Raw genomic sequence first — 15,819 nt, forward strand, 5'->3', positions numbered from 1 at the left:
GGTACGCTGTTCCAACACACAGGATGTAAAGAAAAACGACAGGTACGCTGTTCCAACACACAGGATGTAAAGGAAAACGACAGGTACGCTGTTCCAACACACAGGATGTAAAGAAAAACGACAGGTACGCTGTTCCAACACAGTGCTTTGTTGGAAAGGAAAAGTAAGGGATTAAAACAAATCTAAATAAATTCAATCAAAGCACTGTGCTGATCTCTAATGGTTAGAACATTTGGCAGCATAAGCTGGTGATGATAAAGATGGTGATGATGGCAGGGATGGAGCAGGACGGGGCCAGTACATTCCCACCACTGACACACAGCAGCACACAGTACACGAGCAGAGCAACAGACACTCGTGATTGGTCAATCACTCTGGAGTTCCAATGATGATGTAAGAAGGTAAAAAACAAAAAACAAGGAAAAGAATGTAATGACAAGACATATTGGCGAATCAAAGGAGAAAAAGAAAATAATCGTTGAGTAAACAATTAAATATCAAGCAGCTTTTGTAAAACCCTAGAGAATGCAGCAAGTGTCCGTTGCTCTTTAGTTTTGTTGTTGCAGACAGGTGTGAGGTTGCCATGGTGACCGTAAGAAGCCTCTGTAACACTTTAGTTTTGTTGTTGTAGACAGGTGTGACGTTGCCATGGTGACCGTAAGAAGCCTGTGTAAGACTGGAGTAGTTGCATACCATGTCGGACTCCAGATCTGAAACGACAGAGAAAGTGAGAAGACATTGGATTGATTTGAGAGTGGAATGTGGACATTTGGAAATATAAGATGACTTGAAAAGATTCTGAAAAGGTTCCGGGGTGAAAGAGAGAGAGAGGAGAGAAATGAGGAAAGCGAAAGAAAGAGAGAAGGAGAGAAATGAGGAAAGAGAAAGAGAGAGAGGAGAAATGAGGAAAGCGAAAGAGAGAGAGAGGAGAGAAATGAGGAAAGAGAAAGAGAGAGCTAGTAAAAAAGTGCTAGTCCCATGACTTACTTCTCGTGGGGTGGGGGGGTCTACCAGTGGGGAGGGACATAGCTGTAACCAGGTGTGCCCTGGGGCCGGTACTGTGGCATGGTGACGTGTTGGTGCGTTCCCAGCTGAGCGTGCTGAGGCGTGGTCAACAGGGTTCCTACAGGACCACACACGAATCATTATCGTTGGATGTCATTTTGACCGCAGCACTGTGGTCAATATGGCACCGACCAAAACTAATACAACTTACACCAAAAAAACACACAATAGCAATATAATCATTTTAGCATAACTTAAGCATAATCAGTTTAGCATAGGAAATGAAATCATTCAAAAAAGTATTTAATATGAAAATATCTTCAACAACACATGCTGTAGATACATCAGATTCCTCAGTCGTCAACCCGACCTGCACTCATAGCCATGGTGGTCCCGGCAACCATCCCCATGGCAGCCATTCCGTTGTTTCTAGGGGCTTGGACCGGGGCGGGGTAGAGGGCTGAGGGAAGGCTGTTTGGCTGAACCACTGTGGTGTGGTGGATTACATGTGGCTGAGGTTGAGCAGCATACACAGGCTGGGTGTAATACGCCTACAGACACAGAGACAGAGGTTAGAGTGTGTCTGTGGTAGAGTGTGTCTGTGTTAGTGTGTGTTTATATGTGTGTACATGTGAGTAGTGTGTTGATTTACATAGGGCTGAGCCGCATACACTGGCTGGCCATAATACGATGCTGCCTACAGGGAGACAGAGAGAGAGGTTAGGGTGTGTGTGTGTGTGTGTGTGTGTGTGTGTGTGTGTGTGTGTGTGTACCAGTACATAACGTTTCTACTGAGGGTAGACGTTGAGAGAGTAGGGTGTGTGTGTGTGTGTGTGTGTGTGTGTGTGTGTGTGTTTACCAGTACATAAAGGTTCTACTGAGGGTAGACGTTGAGGGAGTAGGGTGTGTGTGTGTGTGTGTGTGTGTGTGTGTATGTGTGTGTGTGTGTGTGTGTGTGTGTTTACCAGTACATAACGTTTCTACTGAGGGTAGACGTTGAGGGAGTAGGGTGTGTGTGTGTGTGTGTGTGTGTGTGTGTGTGTGTTTACCAGTACATAAAGGTTCTACTGAGGGTAGACGTTGAGGGAGTAGGGTGTGTGTGTGTGTGTGTGTGTGTGTGTGTGTGTGTGTGTGTGTGTGTGTGTGTGTGTTTACCAGTACATAAAGGTTCTACTGAGGGTAGACGTTGAGGGAGTAGGGTGTGTGTGTGTGTGTGTGTGTGTGTGTGTGTGTGTGTGTGTGTGTGTGTGTGTTTACCAGTACATAAAGGTTCTACTGAGGGTAGACGTTGAGGGAGTAGGGTGTGTGTGTGTGTGTGTGTGTGTGTGTGTGTGTGTGTGTGTGTGTGTGTGTGTGTGTGTTTACCAGTACATAAAGGTTCTACTGAGGGTAGACGTTGAGGGAGTAGGGTGTGTGCGTGTGTTTACGAGTACATAAAGGTTCTACTGAGGGTAGATGTTGAGGGAGTAGGGTGTGTGTGTGTGTGTGTGTGTGTGTGTGTGTGTGTGTGTGTGTGTGTGTGTGTGTGTGTGTGTGTTTACCAGTACATAAAGGTTCTACTGAGGGTAGACGTTGAGGGAGTAGGGTGTGTGCGTGTGTGTGTGTTTACGAGTACATAAAGGTTCTACTGAGGGTAGATGTTGAGGGAGTAGGGTGTGTGTGTGTGTGTGTGTGTGTGTGTGTGTGTGTGTGTTTACCAGTACATAAAGGTTCTACTGAGGGTAGACGTTGAGGGAGTAGGGTGTGTGTGTGTGTGTGTGTGTGTTTACCAGTACATAAAGGTTCTACTGAGGGTAGACGTTGAGGGAGTAGGGTGTGTGTGTGTGTGTTTACCAGTACATAAAGGTTCTACTGAGGGTAGATGTTGAGGGAGTAGGGTGTGTGTGTGTGTTTACCAGTACATAAAGGTTCTACTGAGGGTAGACGTTGAGGGAGTAGGGTGTGTGCGTGTGTGTGTGTGTTTACGAGTACATAAAGGTTCTACTGAGGGTAGATGTTGAGGGAGTAGGGTGTGTGTGTGTGTGTGTGTGTGTGTGTGTGTGTGTGTGTGTGTGTGTTTACCAGTACATAAAGGTTCTACTGAGGGTAGACGTTGAGGGAGTAGGGTGTGTGTGTGTGTGTGTGTGTGTGTGTGTTTACCAGTACATAAAGGTTCTACTGAGGGTAGACGTTGAGGGAGTAGGGTGTGTGTGAAGGGTATGTGTGCTTACCTGTGCATATAAGTTCTGCAGGTTCTGCATGCTCTGCAGGTTCTGCTGGGGGTAGGCACTTCTGATGGGGTACATGGCTGTTTGGTAGGGGTTGGGGGAGGGGGAGTAGGGTGGGGGGGCTCCGTTCATCTGGGTGGGGGGAACTTTATATGGAGTACCCGCTGTTGTGTACCCTACACACACACACACACAGAGAGAGAGAGAAGCAACATAAGTCCAACAGCCAAGACACATGTATCAGGGTAACACAGCCTTCCTCTCAGTCCTAATGAGGTACCATAGCACAGTATTCATTTTGTCAACAAACATTGTGACTAAAATATTCGTCAAACACACATTTTTCCAGTGGCAATTGAAGACACTATTACTGAGTAAATAGACCCAGAAAATAAACGATAACTAAATGAAAATTATTTTTCATTTCTGTTGACTAAAAATAGAGACAAAACTATCTCTGACTAAATCTGACGATTAAGTCTACCCGCGCTACGTTCTATTTATTTATATTGTGACGCGCCGCATTTTACATTCATAAAGCCGTTGTAAAACTAGGCTACTTGCGGACCGGATCGTTAACCGTTTGTTTAGGCTACACCTTGTTCAGTCACGTTACCTCATTAGCTAGCTATGGCTAACAACCTGGGCTGAACGCAGTCATGGCAACATTACCAGTAGTCTACTGAACGTAGTCAGGGTAACATTACCAGTAGTCTACTGAACGTAGTCAGGGTAACATTACCAGTAGTCTACTGAACGTAGTCATGGTAACATTACCAGTAGTCTACTGAACGTAGTCATGGTAACATTACCAGTAGTCTACTGAACGTAGTCATGGTAACATTACCAGTAGTCTACTGAACGTAGTCATGGTAACATTACCAGTAGCCTACTGAACGTAGTCATGGTAACATTACCAGTAGTCTACTGAACGTAGTCATGGTAACATTACCAGTAGTCTACTGAACGTAGTCATGGTAACATTACCAGTAGCCTACTGAACGTGGCCCTGGTATTCGGACAAGGCTATGTATGCACATGGAAGTCAGTTATTTAATGTTTACTATAGGTTAATGAGGCAATACAAATCTGATGACAAAAATTAAAGGGAATTTAGTTGACTAAAATGGCCCACTTTTTGTCATTGACAATAACTATACAATCGTTATTAAAATGACAAAAATGTGACTTGATATTTTAGTCAAAATGACTAAAACCAGAATAAATCTAAAAACAATTAACACTGTCATCAGTCAGCATATGACTAGTCAGTGTCTCCTCCTAGTGGTAGAGCCTCATCCCTACAGTCTCCTCCTAGTGGTAGAGCCTCATCCCTACAGTCTCCTCCTAGTGGTAGAGCCTCATCCCTACAGTCTCCTCCTAGTGGTAGAGCCTCATCATTACAGTCTCCTAGTGGTAGAGCCTCATCATTACAGTCTCCTCCAAGTGGTAGAGCCTCATCACTAGTCTCCTCCTAGTGGTAGAGCCTCATCACTAGTCTCCTCCTAGTGGTAGAGCCTCATCACTACAGTCTCCTCCTAGTGGTAGAGCCTCATCACTAGTCTCCTCCTAGTGGTAGAGCCTCATCACTACAGTCTCCTACTAGTGGTAGAGCCTCATCATTACAGTCTCCTAGTGGTAGAGCCTCATCACTAGTCTCCTCCTAGTGGTAGAGCCTCATCACTAGTATCCTCCTAGTGATAGAGTCTCATCACTACAGTCTCCTAGTGGTACAGTCTCATCACTACAGTCTCCTCCTAGTGGTAGAGCCTCATCACTACAGTCTCCTAGTGATAGAGCCTCATCATTACAGTCTCCTAGTGGTGATAGAGCCTCATCACTACAGTATCCTCCTAGTGGTAGAGCCTCATCATTACAGGCTCCTAGTGGTAGAGCCTCATCACTACAGCCTCCTCCTAGTGGTAGAGCCTCATCACTAGTCTCCTCCTAGTGGTAGAGCCTCATCATTACAGTCTCCTAGTGGTAGAACCTCATCACTACAGTCTCCTCCTAGTGGTAAAGCCTCATCATTACAGTCTCCTAGTGGTAGAGCCTCATCACTACAGTCTCCTCCTAGTGATAGAGCCTCATTACTACAGTCTCCTAGTGGTAGAGCCTCATCACTACAGTCTCCTAGTGGTAGAGCCCCATCATTACAGTCTCCTAGTGATAGAGCCTCATCATTACAGTCTCCTCTTGGTGGTAGAGCCTCATCATTACAGTCTCCTAGTGGTAGAGCCTCATCACTAGTCTCCTCCTAGTGGTAGAGCCTCATCATTACAGTCTCCTAGTGGTAGAGCCTCATCACTACAGTATCCTCCTAGTGGTAGAGCCTCATCACTACAGTATCCTCCTAGTGGTAGAGCCTCATCACTACAGTCTCCTAGTGGTAGAGCCTCATCATTACAGTCTCCTAGTGGTAGAGCCTCATCACTACAGTCTCCTAGTGGTAGAGCCTCATCACTACAGTCTCCTAGTGGTAGAACCTCATCATTACAGTCTCCTCCTAGTGGTAGAGCCTCATCACTACAGTCTCCTAGTGGTAGAGCCTCATCACTACAGTCTCCTAGTGGTAGAGCCTCATCATTACAGTCTCCTAGTGGTAGAGCCTCATCACTACAGTCTCCTCCTAGTGGTAGAGCCTCATCACTACAGTCTCCTCCTAGTGGTAGAGCCTCATCACTACAGTCTCCTCTTAGTGGTAGAGCCTCATCACTACAGTCTCCTCCTAGTGGTAGAGCCTCATCACTACAGTCTCCTCCTAGTGGTAGAGCCTCATCATTACAGTCTCCTAGTGGTAGAGCCTCATCACTACAGTCTCCTAGTGGTAGAGCCTCATCACTACGGTCTCCTCCTAGTGGTAGAGCCTCATCACTACAGTACCCTCCTTGTGGTAGAGCCTCATCACTACAGTCTCCTCCTAGTGGTAGAGCCTCATCACTACAGTCTCCTAGTGATAGAGCCTCATCATTACAGTCTCCTAGTGGTGATAGAGCCTCATCACTACAGTATCCTCCTAGTGGTAGAGCCTCATCACTACAGTCTCATCCTAGTGGTAGAGCTTCATCACTACAGTCTCATCCTAGTGGTAGAGCCTCATCACTACAGTATCCTCCTAGTGGTAGAGCCTCATCACTACAGTCTCCTCCTAGTGATAGAGCCTCATCATTACAGTCTCCTAGTGGTAGAGCCTCATCACTACGGTCTCTCCCTAGTGGTAGAGCCTCATCATTACAGTCTCCTAGTGGTAGAGCCTCATCATTACAGTCTCCTCCTAGTGGTAGAGCCTCATCACTACAGTCTCCTCCTAGTGGTAGAGCCTCATCACTACAGTCTCCTCCTAGTGGTAGAGCCTCATCACTACAGTCTCCTAGTGGTAGAGCCTCATCACTACAGTCTCCTCCTAGTGGTAGAGCCTCATCACTACAGTCTCCTCCTAGTGGTAGAGCCTCATCACTACAGTCTCCTCCTAGTGGTAGAGCCTCATCATTACAGTCTCCTAGTGGTAGAGCCTCATCACTACAGTCTCCTCCTAGTGGTAGAGCCTCATCACTAGTCTCCTCCTAGTGGTAGAGCCTCATCATTACAGTCTCCTAGTGGTAGAGCCTCATCACTACAGTATCCTCCTAGTGGTAGAGCCTCATCACTACAGTATCCTCCTAGTGGTAGAGCCTCATCATTACAGTCTCCTCCTAGTGATAGAGCCTCATCATTACAGGCTCCTAGTGGTAGAGCCTCATCACTACAGCCTCCTCCTAGTGGTAGAGCCTCATCACTACAGCCTCCTCCTAGTGGTAGAGCCTCATCACTAGTCTCCTCCTAGTGGTAGAGCCTCATCATTACAGTCTCCTAGTGGTAGAACCTCATCACTACAGTCTCCTCCTAGTGGTAGAGCCTCATCATTACAGTCTCCTAGTGGTAGAGCCTCATCACTACAGTCTCCTCCTAGTGATAGAGCCTCATTACTACAGTCTCCTAGTGGTAGAGCCTCATCACTACAGTCTCCTAGTGGTAGAGCCCCATCATTACAGTCTCCTAGTGATAGAGCCTCATCATTACAGTCTCCTCTTGGTGGTAGAGCCTCATCATTACAGTCTCCTAGTGGTAGAGCCTCATCACTAGTCTCCTCCTAGTGGTAGAGCCTCATCATTACAGTCTCCTAGTGGTAGAGCCTCATCACTACAGTATCCTCCTAGTGGTAGAGCCTCATCACTACAGTATCCTCCTAGTGGTAGAGCCTCATCACTACAGTCTCATCCTAGTGGTAGAGCCTCATCATTACAGTCTCCTAGTGGTAGAGCCTCATCACTACAGTCTCCTAGTGGTAGAACCTCATCATTACAGTCTCCTCCTAGTGGTAGAACCTCATCATTACAGTCTCCTCCTAGTGGTAGAACCTCATCATTACAGTCTCCTCCTAGTGGTAGAGCCTCATCACTACAGTCTCCTAGTGGTAGAGCCTCATCACTACAGTCTCCTAGTGGTAGAGCCTCATCATTACAGTCTCCTAGTGGTAGAGCCTCATCACTACAGTCTCCTCCTAGTGGTAGAGCCTCATCACTACAGTCTCCTCCTAGTGATAGAGCCTCATCACTACAGTCTCCTCTTAGTGGTAGAGCCTCATCACTACAGTCTCCTCCTAGTGGTAGAGCCTCATCACTACAGTCTCCTCCTAGTGGTAGAGCCTCATCATTACAGTCTCCTAGTGGTAGAGCCTCATCACTACAGTCTCCTAGTGGTAGAGCCTCATCACTACGGTCTCCTCCTAGTGGTAGAGCCTCATCACTACAGTATCCTCCTAGTGGTAGAGCCTCATCACTACAGTCTCCTCCTAGTGGTAGAGCCTCATCACTACAGTCTCCTAGTGATAGAGCCTCATCATTACAGTCTCCTAGTGGTGATAGAGCCTCATCACTACAGTATCCTCCTAGTGGTAGAGCCTCATCACTACAGTCTCATCCTAGTGGTAGAGCTTCATCACTACAGTCTCATCCTAGTGGTAGAGCCTCATTACTACAGTCTCCTAGTGGTAGAGCCTCATCACTACAGTCTCCTAGTGGTAGAGCCCCATCATTACAGTCTCCTAGTGATAGAGCCTCATCATTACAGTCTCCTCTTGGTGGTAGAGCCTCATCATTACAGTCTCCTAGTGGTAGAGCCTCATCACTAGTCTCCTCCTAGTGGTAGAGCCTCATCATTACAGTCTCCTAGTGGTAGAGCCTCATCACTACAGTATCCTCCTAGTGGTAGAGCCTCATCACTACAGTATCCTCCTAGTGGTAGAGCCTCATCACTACAGTCTCCTAGTGGTAGAGCCTCATCATTACAGTCTCCTAGTGGTAGAGCCTCATCACTACAGTCTCCTAGTGGTAGAACCTCATCATTACAGTCTCCTCCTAGTGGTAGAACCTCATCATTACAGTCTCCTCCTAGTGGTAGAACCTCATCATTACAGTCTCCTCCTAGTGGTAGAGCCTCATCACTACAGTCTCCTAGTGGTAGAGCCTCATCACTACAGTCTCCTAGTGGTAGAGCCTCATCATTACAGTCTCCTAGTGGTAGAGCCTCATCACTACAGTCTCCTCCTAGTGGTAGAGCCTCATCACTACAGTCTCCTCCTAGTGATAGAGCCTCATCACTACAGTCTCCTCTTAGTGGTAGAGCCTCATCACTACAGTCTCCTCCTAGTGGTAGAGCCTCATCACTACAGTCTCCTCCTAGTGGTAGAGCCTCATCATTACAGTCTCCTAGTGGTAGAGCCTCATCACTACAGTCTCCTAGTGGTAGAGCCTCATCACTACGGTCTCCTCCTAGTGGTAGAGCCTCATCACTACAGTATCCTCCTAGTGGTAGAGCCTCATCACTACAGTCTCCTCCTAGTGGTAGAGCCTCATCACTACAGTCTCCTAGTGATAGAGCCTCATCATTACAGTCTCCTAGTGGTGATAGAGCCTCATCACTACAGTATCCTCCTAGTGGTAGAGCCTCATCACTACAGTCTCATCCTAGTGGTAGAGCTTCATCACTACAGTCTCATCCTAGTGGTAGAGCCTCATCACTACAGTATCCTCCTAGTGGTAGAGCTTTATCACTACAGTCTCCTCCTAGTGATAGAGCCTCATCATTACAGTCTCCTAGTGGTAGAGCCTCATCACTACAGTCTCCTAGTGGTAGAGCCTCATCACTACGGTCTCTCCCTAGTGGTAGAGCCTCATCATTACAGTCTCCTCCTAGTGGTAGAGCCTCATCACTACAGTCTCCTCCTAGTGGTAGAGCCTCATCACTACAGTCTCCTCCTAGTGGTAGAGCCTCATCACTACAGTCTCCTAGTGGTAGAGCCTCATCACTACAGTCTCCTCCTAGTGGTAGAGCCTCATCACTACAGTCTCCTCCTAGTGGTAGAGCCTCATCACTACAGTCTCCTCCTAGTGGTAGAGCCTCATCATTACAGTCTCCTAGTGGTAGAGCCTCATCACTACAGTCTCCTCCTAGTGGTAGAGCCTCATCACTAGTCTCCTCCTAGTGGTAGAGCCTCATCATTACAGTCTCCTAGTGGTAGAGCCTCATCACTACAGTATCCTCCTAGTGGTAGAGCCTCATCACTACAGTATCCTCCTAGTGGTAGAGCCTCATCACTACAGTCTCCTAGTGGTAGAGCCTCATCATTACAGTCTCCTAGTGGTAGAGCCTCATCACTACAGTCTCCTAGTGGTAGAGCCTCATCACTACAGTCTCCTCCTAGTGATAGAGCCTCATCACTACAGTATCCTCCTAGTGGTAGAGCCTCATCATTACAGTCTCCTAGTGGCACAGCCTCATCACTACAGTCTCCTCCTAGTGGTAGAGCCTCATCACTACGGTCTCCTACTAGTGGTAGAGCCTCATCACTACAGTCTCCTCCTAGTGGTAGAGCCTCATCACTACAGTCTCCTCCTAGTGGTAGAGCCTCATCACTACAGTCTCCTAGTGGTAGAGCCTCATCACTACAGTCTCCTCCTAGTGGTAGAGCCTCATCACTAGTCTCCTCCTAGTGGTAGAGCCTCATCACTAGTCTCCTCCTAGTGGTAGAGCCTCATTACTACAGTCTCCTAGTGGTAGAGCCTCATCACTACAGTCTCCTAGTGGTAGAGCCCCATCATTACAGTCTCCTAGTGATAGAGCCTCATCATTACAGTCTCCTCTTGGTGGTAGAGCCTCATCACTACAGTCTCCTAGTGGTAGAGCCTCATCATTACAGTCTCCTAGTGGTAGAGCCTCATCACTACAGTCTCCTAGTGGTAGAGCCTCATCACTACAGTCTCCTAGTGGTAGAGCCTCATCACTAGTCTCCTCCTAGTGGTAGAGCCTCATCATTACAGTCTCCTAGTGGTAGAGCCTCATCACTACAGTATCCTCCTAGTGGTAGAGCCTCATCACTACAGTATCCTCCTAGTGGTAGAGCCTCATCACTACAGTCTCCTAGTGGTAGAGCCTCATCATTACAGTCTCCTAGTGGTAGAGCCTCATCACTACAGTCTCCTAGTGGTAGAGCCTCATCACTACAGTCTCCTAGTGGTAGAACCTCATCATTACAGTCTCCTCCTAGTGGTAGAGCCTCATCACTACAGTCTCCTAGTGGTAGAGCCTCATCACTACAGTCTCCTAGTGGTAGAGCCTCATCATTACAGTCTCCTAGTGGTAGAGCCTCATCACTACAGTCTCCTCCTAGTGGTAGAGCCTCATCACTACAGTCTCCTCCTAGTGGTAGAGCCTCATCACTACAGTCTCCTCTTAGTGGTAGAGCCTCATCACTACAGTCTCCTCCTAGTGGTAGAGCCTCATCACTACAGTCTCCTCCTAGTGGTAGAGCCTCATCATTACAGTCTCCTAGTGGTAGAGCCTCATCACTACAGTCTCCTAGTGGTAGAGCCTCATCACTACGGTCTCCTCCTAGTGGTAGAGCCTCATCACTACAGTCTCCTAGTGATAGAGCCTCATCATTACAGTCTCCTAGTGGTGATAGAGCCTCATCACTACAGTATCCTCCTAGTGGTAGAGCCTCATCACTACAGTCTCATCCTAGTGGTAGAGCTTCATCACTACAGTCTCATCCTAGTGGTAGAGCCTCATCACTACAGTATCCTCCTAGTGGTAGAGCCTCATCACTACAGTCTCCTCCTAGTGATAGAGCCTCATCATTACAGTCTCCTAGTGGTAGAGCCTCATCACTACAGTCTCCTAGTGGTAGAGCCTCATCACTACGGTCTCTCCCTAGTGGTAGAGCCTCATCATTACAGTCTCCTAGTGGTAGAGCCTCATCATTACAGTCTCCTCCTAGTGGTAGAGCCTCATCATTACAGTCTCCTCCTAGTGGTAGAGCCTCATCACTACAGTCTCCTCCTAGTGGTAGAGCCTCATCACTACAGTCTCCTAGTGGTAGAGCCTCATCACTACAGTCTCCTAGTGGTAGAGCCTCATCATTACAGTCTCCTAGTGGTAGAGCCTCATCACTACAGTCTCCTAGTGGTAGAGCCTCATCACTACAGTCTCCTCCTAGTGATAGAGCCTCATCACTACAGTCTCCTAGTGGTAGAACCTCATCATTACAGTCTCCTCCTAGTGGTAGAGCCTCATCACTACAGTCTCCTAGTGGTAGAGCCTCATCACTACAATCTCCTAGTGGTAGAGCCTCATCATTACAGTCTCCTAGTGGTAGAGCCTCATCACTACAGTCTCCTCCTAGTGGTAGAGCCTCATCACTACAGTCTCCTCCTAGTGGTAGAGCCTCATCACTACAGTCTCCTCTTAGTGGTAGAGCCTCATCACTACAGTCTCCTCCTAGTGGTAGAGCCTCATCATTACAGTCTCCTAGTGGTAGAGCCTCATCACTACGGTCTCCTCCTAGTGGTAGAGCCTCATCACTACAGTATCCTCCTAGTGGTAGAGCCTCATCACTACAGTCTCCTCCTAGTGGTAGAGCCTCATCACTACAGTCTCCTAGTGATAGAGCCTCATCATTACAGTCTCCTAGTGGTGATAGAGCCTCATCACTACAGTATCCTCCTAGTGGTAGAGCCTCATCACTACAGTCTCATCCTAGTGGTAGAGCTTCATCACTACAGTCTCATCCTAGTGGTAGAGCCTCATCACTACAGTATCCTCCTAGTGGTAGAGCCTCATCACTACAGTCTCCTCCTAGTGATAGAGCCTCATCATTACAGTCTCCTAGTGGTAGAGCCTCATCACTACAGTCTCCTAGTGGTAGAGCCTCATCACTACGGTCTCTCCCTAGTGGTAGAGCCTCATCATTACAGTCTCCTAGTGGTAGAGCCTCATCATTACAGTCTCCTCCTAGTGGTAGAGCCTCATCATTACAGTCTCCTAGTGGTAGAGCCTCATCACTACAGTCTCCTCCTAGTGGTAGAGCCTCATCACTACAGTCTCCTAGTGGTAGAGCCTCATCACTACAGTCTCCTAGTGGTAGAGCCTCATCATTACAGTCTCCTAGTGGTAGAGCCTCATCACTACAGTCTCCTAGTGGTAGAGCCTCATCACTACAGTCTCCTCCTAGTGATAGAGCCTCATCACTACAGTCTCCTAGTGGTAGAACCTCATCATTACAGTCTCCTCCTAGTGGTAGAGCCTCATCACTACAGTCTCCTAGTGGTAGAGCCTCATCACTACAGTCTCCTAGTGGTAGAGCCTCATCATTACAGTCTCCTAGTGGTAGAGCCTCATCACTACAGTCTCCTCCTAGTGGTAGAGCCTCATCACTACAGTCTCCTCCTAGTGGTAGAGCCTCATCACTACAGTCTCCTCTTAGTGGTAGAGCCTCATCACTACAGTCTCCTCCTAGTGGTAGAGCCTCATCATTACAGTCTCCTAGTGGTAGAGCCTCATCACTACGGTCTCCTCCTAGTGGTAGAGCCTCATCACTACAGTATCCTCCTAGTGGTAGAGCCTCATCACTACAGTCTCCTCCTAGTGGTAGAGCCTCATCACTACAGTCTCCTAGTGATAGAGCCTCATCATTACAGTCTCCTAGTGGTGATAGAGCCTCATCACTACAGTATCCTCCTAGTGGTAGAGCCTCATCACTACAGTCTCATCCTAGTGGTAGAGCTTCATCACTACAGTCTCATCCTAGTGGTAGAGCCTCATCACTACAGTATCCTCCTAGTGGTAGAGCCTCATCACTACAGTCTCCTCCTAGTGGTAGAGCCTCATCACTACAGTCTCCTAGTGGTAGAGCCTCATCACTACGGTCTCTCCCTAGTGGTAGAGCCTCATCATTACAGTCTCCTAGTGGTAGAGCCTCATCATTACAGTCTCCTCCTAGTGGTAGAGCCTCATCATTACAGTCTCCTAGTGGTAGAGCCTCATCACTACAGTCTCCTCCTAGTGGTAGAGCCTCATCACTACAGTCTCCTAGTGGTAGAGCCTCATCACTACAGTCTCCTAGTGGTAGAGCCTCATCATTACAGTCTCCTAGTGGCACAGCCTCATCACTACAGTCTCCTCCTAGTGGTAGAGCCTCATCACTACAGTCTCCTACTAGTGGTAGAGCCTCATCACTACAGTCTCCTAGTGGTAGAGCCTCATCACTACAGTCTCCTCCTAGTGGTAGAGCCTCATCACTACAGTCTCCTCCTAGTGGTAGAGCCTCATCACTACAGTCTCCTCCTAGTGGTAGAGCCTCATCACTACAGTCTCCTCCTAGTGACAGTGCCTCATCATTACAGTCTTCTATACATCCTGCTTTGTCACCTAGCTCCCCACCCACATACCACTAGGCTATTGTACTGTTTACATTTGGTGCATGTCAACAGTCCTATATCCTCTAATAGTCCTTCCTTTATATGCACTGCACTAATGGACCAAGACTGGTAGAAGGCTTAAAGGAGAAGTTCATTTTTACAACCAAACCTACATTTTTTATGTAATGAGAATATTACAGATGGGTACAGAAACCTTTTCTGTGATTTCACATGTTTAAAAAAAATAAAAATGTATATCCTCATCCATCTACACACAATACCCCATAATGACAAAGCGAAAACAGGTTTTTAGCAAATGTATTAAAAATAAAAACAGAAATACCTTATTTACAAACGTATTCAGACCCTTTGCCATGAGACACGAAATTGAGCTCAGGTGCATCCTGTTTCCATTGATCATCCTTGAGATGTTTCTTCAACTTGACTGGAGTCCACCTGTCTATATAAAGGTCCCACAGTTGACAGTGCATGTCAGAGCAAAAACCAAGCTATGAGGTCAAAGGAATTGTCCATAGAGCTCCAAGACAGGATTATGTCGAGGCACAGATCTGGAGAAGGGTACCAAAACATTTCTGCAGCATTGAAGGTCCCAAAGAACACATCATTCTTAAATGGAAGAAGTTTGGAACTACCAAGACTCTTCCTAGAGCTGGCCACACAGCCAAACTGAGCAATCTGGGGAGAAGGGTCTTGGTCAGGGAGGAACCCGATTGTTACTCTCCCAGAGCTCCAGAGTTCCTCTGTGGAGATGGGAGAACCTTCCAGAAGGAGAAGCATCTCTGTAGCACTTTATGGTAGTGGCCAGATGGAAGCCACTCCTCAGTAAGAGGCACATGACAGCCCGCTTGGAGTTTGCCAAAAGGCACCTAAAGGACTCTCAGACCATGAGAAGCAAGATTCTCTGGTCTGATGAAACCAAGATTGAACTCTTTGGCCTGAATGCCAAGGGTGACATCTGGAGGAAACCTGGCACCATCCCTACGGTGAAGCATGGTGGTGGCAGCATCATGCTGTGGTGATGTTTTTCAGCGGTAGGGACTGGGAGACTAGTCAGGATCGAGGGAAAGATGAAAGGGGCGAAGGTTCACCTTCCAACAGGACAACGACCCTAAGCACACAGCCAAGACAACGCAGGAGTGGCTTCAGGACAAGTCTCTGAATGTCTTTGAGTGCTCAGCCTAAGCCTGGACTTGAACCCGATCAAACATCTCTGGTGAGACCTGAAAATAGCTGTGCAGCAATGCTCCACATCCAACCTGACAGAGCTTGAGAGGATCTGCAGAGAAGAATGAGAGAAACTCCCCAAATACAGGTGTGGCACGTTTGTAGTGTCATACCCAAGAAGACTCGAGGCTGTAAATCACTGCCAAAGGTGCTTCAACAAAGTACTGAGCAAAGGGTGTGAAAACGTACGTAAATGTAATTTCACTTTTTATACATTTGCAAACATTTGACAAAAAAAACTGTTTTTGCTTTGTCATTATGGGGTATTGTGATGTCATTATGGGGTATTGTGATGTCATTATGGGGTATTGTGTGTAGATTAACGAGGAACATATTTTTTTCAGCAATTTTAGAATAAGGCTGTAAAGTAACAAAATGTGGAAAAAGTCAAGGGGTCTGAATACCTTCCGAATGCACTGTATGCGCACACACACACACGCACACGCACACGCGCACACACACACGCGCACACACACACGCACGCACGCACGCACGCACGCACACACACACACACACACACACACACACACACACACACACACACACACACACACACACACACACACACACACACACACACACACACGCACACACACACACAGCTTTCGGAATGTATTCAGACCCCT

At 47.3% G+C, this 15,819-nt stretch overlaps 1 protein-coding gene across 5 annotated transcripts in view; it reads right to left on the reverse strand.

Annotated features, from left to right (window-relative positions):
* Positions 1-506: 506 nt before the first annotated feature.
* Positions 507-15,819, reverse strand: part of fam168a (family with sequence similarity 168 member A) — a 66,954-nt gene continuing 51,641 nt past the window's right edge. For 4 of the 5 annotated variants that reach the window (XM_029773770.1, XM_029773766.1, XM_029773767.1 and 1 more), the window contains 5 exons: positions 3,216-3,388; positions 1,658-1,702; positions 1,376-1,556; positions 988-1,123; positions 507-710 (listed from right to left, as the gene is read on the reverse strand). In XM_029773770.1, the coding sequence (XP_029629630.1) occupies positions 1,008-1,123; positions 1,376-1,556; positions 1,658-1,702; positions 3,216-3,388 (515 nt within the window). In that variant the 3' untranslated portion in view covers positions 507-710; positions 988-1,007. The remainder of the gene's footprint in view (positions 711-987; positions 1,124-1,375; positions 1,557-1,657; positions 1,703-3,215; positions 3,389-15,819) is intronic. The other variant, XM_029773769.1, reaches the window with a different exon arrangement.

This window comes from Salmo trutta, chromosome 13, assembly GCF_901001165.1.
Source record: "Salmo trutta chromosome 13, fSalTru1.1, whole genome shotgun sequence".
Lineage (NCBI taxonomy): Eukaryota > Metazoa > Chordata > Actinopteri > Salmoniformes > Salmonidae > Salmo > Salmo trutta.